The 6,900-nt window shown below is 40.5% G+C and overlaps 1 protein-coding gene across 1 annotated transcript in view; it reads left to right on the plus strand.

Moving 5' to 3' along the window:
- LOC133000614 (E3 ubiquitin-protein ligase MARCHF9-like) overlaps positions 1 to 6,510 on the plus strand; it is a 6,990-nt gene extending 480 nt beyond the window's left edge. Inside the window, exons 2-4 of the mRNA XM_061070560.1 lie at positions 3,422 to 3,577; positions 4,937 to 5,129; positions 6,197 to 6,510. Of these exons, the coding sequence (XP_060926543.1) occupies positions 3,422 to 3,577; positions 4,937 to 5,129; positions 6,197 to 6,510 (663 nt within the window). The remainder of the gene's footprint in view (positions 1 to 3,421; positions 3,578 to 4,936; positions 5,130 to 6,196) is intronic.
- The last annotated feature ends 390 nt before the right edge of the window (positions 6,511 to 6,900 follow it).

Here is a 6,900-nt window from a genome sequence, read left to right on the forward strand (position 1 = left end):
CCCTGTAAGGTGTTGGTTTTTGCTCATGGGCACCTGGGGAGAACAAAAGGCTCAGAACACGTGGTGGGAAGATGAAGGAAGAGCAAAGCAGGTCACACAAGTTCACATCTTTATACAGGGTCCGCAGAAGTGCCTCAGAATCCAAAATAGCTTTATTAAGGTTTTAAAACGCATAACATGCAACACAAGGAGGAAGGCACAGGACATTCAGATGGAAGTGTTTGCGATGAAATAATAAAATTGTTGGAGAAACAGAAAAAACAACATTTGTTAGTTATTTTGACCTATTGATTATTATAATACAAAAGTTAAATAATAATTTGTGTATTACCAAGTGAAGTATTATTCGACAAACAAGTGTCTTTTTTTAACAATTTAGGGTGGGGGAATTGTAATTATATGTAAAAGCAGCTTTTTGTGTGTTTCAGCATTAAAAATATATTCCATTTAGTCTGACACTTGGGAAACTTATAAATGACAATTAATCATTCAAATCTGAAGCAGCATTAAATGAGATTACCATTTGGTGAAGTTATCAAAAAAACACTGGATCATACATTTGCAGTATAACGCAACTCAATGTCACCATTTTGTGAGCGACTCCCTACCTGGTGTGTGTCATGCATCATCTTTCTGTTCTTTTAAATTAGCTGACATAACCCAGATGACACCACTGTGACATCATCTAACGATTTTCTCTCACACTCCTCCAGAGCCTCAAGAGACATTTTACAACTGTTCTCACAGTGCAGGTCAAACAGTTCTCATCACAACCGAACTCATCTTCATCGTGTGAATCCAGCGGCGCGTCCCTTCAGGCTATTTAGCTGTGCAAATAAATTTGGTTTTTGAAAACTCACAATGAGTCATGATACATCAATAGCAAACAGTCTCTGATCTGTAAGTGCAGCGTGGAGGCTGATCCGACACAAATTACAAATTCTGAATGACTGTGACTAAAAAAGGTATTAATCTATCACCGGGGATCTGAAAATAGCATGTGGGTAGACAAGGGGCATTAGTTATTATGTAAAGGGTGGAGAGAAGCAGGAGGAGCAGTGTGTGTTTATGATGTGTTATTTATCAAGTGAATTCTTTACCAGGATGTGATGCAAATAATTAAGCCATTTAAAAAAAAGATGAAAAAAAGGTTTCACAGAAACACAAAAGAGCATTTTGAGCTCTTGCTTTTTTATTCCCATAGGGATGAATAACTTGCAGGGATCAAACCTTTGATCGTTCCTTTAGGCCACAAATAAAGCCGAAGGAGAGCAGATTGGACGGTTATTTGTTGGAATTGTTTACGTCATTAAAGACATGGAGGTCTGAGATGCGTCCAATCTGGCGGATGAAACCAACCTTGAAGAGACAGACTTTGCTCGAGGTCTCAGAAAGTTTTGGGGTTTATTTCCCCTCCAGATACCCATTTGATTAAAGAACGAGCACATCACCTAGAGTCAGACAGAAAATAAATTGAGACGTACAAGGGCGTTGTCAGTCCGAGAAGCCTCGGGAAGCGTAGTACTGACAACAAAAACCTGCGCCAGATGTCCTGTGATTTCTTTTGAGGCTGCAGAAAAGTGACATGCGAGGAAAAGTGTATCCAGATGAAGGTGCTCACATAGTCACACATATCACAGTTTACCTTATACTCTCATTGTTTCAAATTTGGATTCATCTCTTGAATGCATATTTTGATATAAAGTCATTTGATTCATTTAGCTGATGCCCACTGAACACATCTAGGGTAAAATGTTCCTTTCAAGTCAGCACCAATCTATACATTCATTTCACGTGATGCTTGTCATAATGATGAGGCGCCTTTCTTCCTCTGTTGCCTCCAGTATTTTCTGTCTGTAAGTTTGGAGCCAATGATTTTTGCTCCCAAAAGTGTTCATCTGGACTGAGATCTGGTGACTGAGCATGATGAATTCACTGTCATGTCTGTGGAACCATTCCGAGACAATCTCCCATCACGAAAAACCCTCTTTATCTTTATTGCTGCCATGATGGAATTTAACTGGGATGACTGGCAGAGATGTTTGAAGATGATTGTAGGGGCCTGGTTGGCCCCACAGCACTGTGCCACCACCACATTATAACAATCCTCTAGAAGCTTCACAATTGCGTGACCTGTGAGCCTCATTCGTCTGGAAAAGTTCATTAAGTTTTCAGGTTTTTCACCATTACTTCACTTCAAAATGAAAGTAACAGATGTTTTAACGTGGGATTCTAATCAGCCACTAGTGTGAGATGAATCAGCAGCACATCAACAACAACGTGATATATACGTTAACAATATGAGACACAGAATCCTACGACTGTGTACACCACTGATATAAACACTGTGAGGTTAGCTGCACAGGCAGTGGGTGATGCAGTGATGAATGGCAGTGAAAGTGAAAGAGTCATAGGTTCCCATATCTCTGCACCAAAGCAGAGCACCCCCCAATTAGAAAGAGAAAGATAAACAGAGTTGAATCTATGACACAATTGACAAATTCCAATAAACCCTATAAAACTAATCAAATCTGCACAATCTCAGAAATCTGAAGTTAATAAAAAGTTCCTTACAAAGGGAACCAATTGGAAATTAATGTCACCACCTCGGTTATCTTTGTTCAGAGTTCTGTTTTACAGAGGGATTATGCAGAACTACTGAACAGGTTGACATGAAACTTGGTGGAGGGATGCGGTCTGGGTCAGGAAATAACCTATTAAATCCCAATCCGCAAGCCATCCATGTATTTTATTTAGCTTTCTTTAACGTTGAAAAAATCGGAAGCTATTTTTTTCCTCACTAATTTCTCATTTGAATTTTAATGTGGTTTCATTAGGGGATTGTTGGGCCTTGGCGGAGGTAGGTGCTCTACTGAGTGCCATTTTGTGACATACCCAACCATCATCATTTGCAGTTTGTAAAAATTGTAATATTTATTTTATTGTTATTTATTTAATGTCCCATTCATTTCACCGTTTCTCAACTAAAATCTGGAGACAGGATTGCAAAAAAATATACTAGTCTCTTGCTCATCTATACCCAAAATGTGACGGTTTAACAACAAAAACGAGGAAAAACTAAGAAAACTGCCTGTGTTTTACAATCCTTAACTAACCCTCATTATTCCATTTGAATACCTACAGCATAGTTTCAAATTGATTATATCTGTCTGTACTTGCTCCAACATGTCGTTTTCTAATCCCTTGCCAGCTTCATGACACAAACAACACCCAATATCCAAACCCTTATTACCCTCAAACAATAAATATCTCTAGTAGATACAAATCTGACAGCAACAGTGTTGGGGGATTTCCGAGTCCTGATTCATGATTAATCAAATCTCATCACAGGCAGATTCAGTAGCAACAGCCTGTATGTGTAGCCTGTGTGTCTCATGCAGCTGATGTCTGTGTCCTGCAGGGGGAGCTGTTGAGCCCATGTCGCTGCAATGGCTCTGTGCGTTGTACCCACCAGTCCTGCCTTATTCGATGGATCAGTGAGAGAGGCTCCTGGAGCTGTGAGATATGCTACACCAAGTACCAGGTCCTGGCCATCAGTACCAAAAACCCACTACAGGTATGAAGTCACTCAGCGTGTGTATTTACCTGGGATGCTCTCTGAGGAGAACAACGGCTGGTTAGCCCATATAGTTAAATTATTTTGGCTCAGATTTAGCCAAAATCTTACACCTTGTCTAGAGCACTGCAAGTTTTTCAAAAAAGGTTCTGTGTATTTCGGCACATTAACTATAGGCTCACATCCATCAAGCCCAGGCCACAAGATGGACAGAAGAGCTGCCTCACTGTCTGAAGCTGCCTACGAGAGGTATAGGCTTTCACTCTAAAAGTAGCTAATGAATAAAGTCCTTGACATTAGACTGACAGGTTACATGGCAGAACGCCATGCACATACATTATGTTGCCAGATTTCAGTGGCTGACTGGCAGAACACCATAGTCATCACATCAGGGTCCTTGATCATAAGGTGACTGGGATGGCAAACAGCAGAGGCTGAGCAGTGTTTACACTTCCACCCCCCCAAAATTTCTGAACTGATCTTGCGGTCATTGTCTGCAGAAAGCACATTTGAATGTTATTTGTCTGCAGATAAAGTAGCTATTACATGGGGGAGAAGAAAGTAGTGACGAGTTAATGGAAGGTGCCAAGAATGAGACACTGCACTCGTCTCAAAGAGATGGCATGTGATTCCACTAGAGAGTGCGGCACATGGACAGATGACTCACAGACAGATGATGTTGGAACAGAGACATTATCACATGAAACACTTGCTCCCTCAGTTGCTCGTCCTGCTGGAGGATGTCTGCATTTTACAGCAATAAGCAAAAAGTCAGATCCCGTCATCTAGATATCAATTAATCAATCAATCCAGCTTTATTTGTACAGCACCTTTCCCACAGCTCAGTGTAGTCTTATAGAGAATAAAACACTTGATCTGCCTCTTTCCAAAAGCTTATAAATGGATTATTAGATTGTCATGAACAAACTGTGAGGGTTATTATTACCAATGTAGAATCTCTGATAAGCAGAGGCTCAATGAGACTTTTATTGTCTTATTGAAAGACATAGCGTTGTAGTTACATCACTTGAGAGGTGTAGTGATCTGCTGGGAATGGATCGAGGCAATAAAGAATTTACTCTCACACAAGATGTAAGCAGCCGTTTCACTTGATGAATGACTTCCAAACCAATAGTGACACCAAACTGCCGGAGGGAGCTCGAAAATCAGTTTTTACTATACGGCATCTATAGCAATGAAATTCAATGTGTTTGAAGCCAGGGTTTGAACCATCAACCTTATACAGTAAATGGATTAGGTCCCCAATAGATGAGCCACAGTCACTGACTTTGCTAATGAAACATGAATGAAAACACGACAATGCTTGGCCTCGGTCCATTGTTCTGTGTCTGCTTCCAGTGGCAGTCCCTCTCTCTGACTGTGATCGAGAAGGTGCAGATCGCAGCCATCATCCTTGGCTCCTTGTTCCTCATCGCGAGTATCTCCTGGTTGGTGTGGTCCTCTCTCAGCCCCTCGGCCAAGTGGCAGCGGCAGGACCTGCTCTTTCAGATATGCTACGGCATGTACGGCTTCATGGACATTGTTTGTATAGGTAAGACAAATTGCACTGTACTGCTGATACTGTCGCTGACACTTTATGTCATGTCCCCGGTGATTGAAATATAAACACTCTTCACAAATATGGTGGTAACTCTGTAATGCATTAAATGCCCTACATGCCTCCAGGTGAGTAATGTATAATTTGGTTGTTATTGTAAAGAGCAAAGGCACAGAGTTTATACACCGAGGCAATTAATTCCAATTAACTCCAACTGGAGGGTATGTCATTAAGTCAACAGCAAGTGAGTGTACATGCAAACATGTATGATGATTCATAAATGAATAAGTAAACTAGAATGACACTCAGAAGAGTTCATACCTCCACCAAGGATTTACAGTTCCCTGACAAAACAACATTAAAATACACTAGACACATTTTTTCCAGGGTCTACAACAAATTACACACCCTCATAAAGATCAATACTCTAAACATGATTTTTTTCATCAAGAACCTTAAATAATTCTGTGAGAAATCAATGCAAATATTGCAAAATGTCTTATCTCTTAATTCCAAAGATAGTGACAAAAAAAATCCTGGATCTACCTCCTGATCTGCATCCGCACCACATCCTTTTACCAAGTGTCCTGGTAATCCGTCCAGTAGTTTTCCTGCTAACACACAAACAAACATAGATTAAAACAAACCCTATAACAGCAGCAGTTATAACGAACATTTGGGTTTAAATGGGGCCGGAAACTTCCTATGAGATTAGAAGGAGATTTAGATCCTGTACACTTAAACTTTACCATTTTGGCTTAGACACATATGCATGTTTTCTTATTCATAGTGTATGGACATGAATGAAACACATGGCATTTGTTTTGTATGAACATGTGTATTGCATTCTGTCTCTGGTTTTTGTTTATTCCTGTGAAGAGATTATCATCTATGGGTGTTTCGAACAAATCTGTATATTTAATCTTTTTATTTGTGCACCTTCTGTACCTGTTAATACGGCCTGATACTCAATGAACAAACAAGTGTTTGTCTATATGTAACCCTGTTTCTTGCCCCTGGACCTGCACACTCACCCCCCACCCTTTGTCCTTTATGCCCAGGCCTTATAATCCATGAAGGGTCGTCTGTTTACCGAATCTTTAAGCGCTGGCAGGCGGTGAACCAGCAGTGGAAAGTGCTGAACTATGAGAAGGCGAAGGACTTAGGTGACCTGTTCAACTCTGGCAGTAAAGGTCGCGTTGAGAGGAACTCTTCTCACACCGTCACAGACAGCAGACGGAGGACGAATCGCCATGTCAGGACTATTCTCCACCACCACTGTGGCTACACTCTTTTGCACATCCTCAGCCAGTTAAGACCCAACAGCCTGCGCAGTGCCAACCATGAGGTGGTCATGAGAGTGACCACTGTATGAGGCTGGGATATGAACTGTATATAAAGACCAATGTGGTTTGATGGTAAAGGAGGAGATGCAAGAGTGGATTGGGATTTGATAAAAAGAAAAAAATCCTAATCTTCCACATAAACACTGCCGTTAACTTGTCTCCCTGAGCTCAAAGAGGACAAGTAGAAAACAATATTTCTGAGGTTTGAGCAAAGGGAGAATGTTGACATTTTTCTTTTAAAACTTTTAAAACAGGAAAAAAAGAGAAGAAAAAGCTTTGATTCTTAAAACTATTAACCATTTTTACCACCTTGACCGATGTGACACTAAGTCTTTTAACTGCTTTTGTTTGGTTTTGTTGGATTTGGATTCAACTTGAACCATAACAGAGAATTTGATGGTGAACATGATGTGCACCTT

The sequence above is a fragment of the Limanda limanda genome, chromosome 4, assembly GCF_963576545.1.
Source record: "Limanda limanda chromosome 4, fLimLim1.1, whole genome shotgun sequence".
NCBI classification, from domain to species: Eukaryota; Metazoa; Chordata; class Actinopteri; order Pleuronectiformes; family Pleuronectidae; genus Limanda; species Limanda limanda.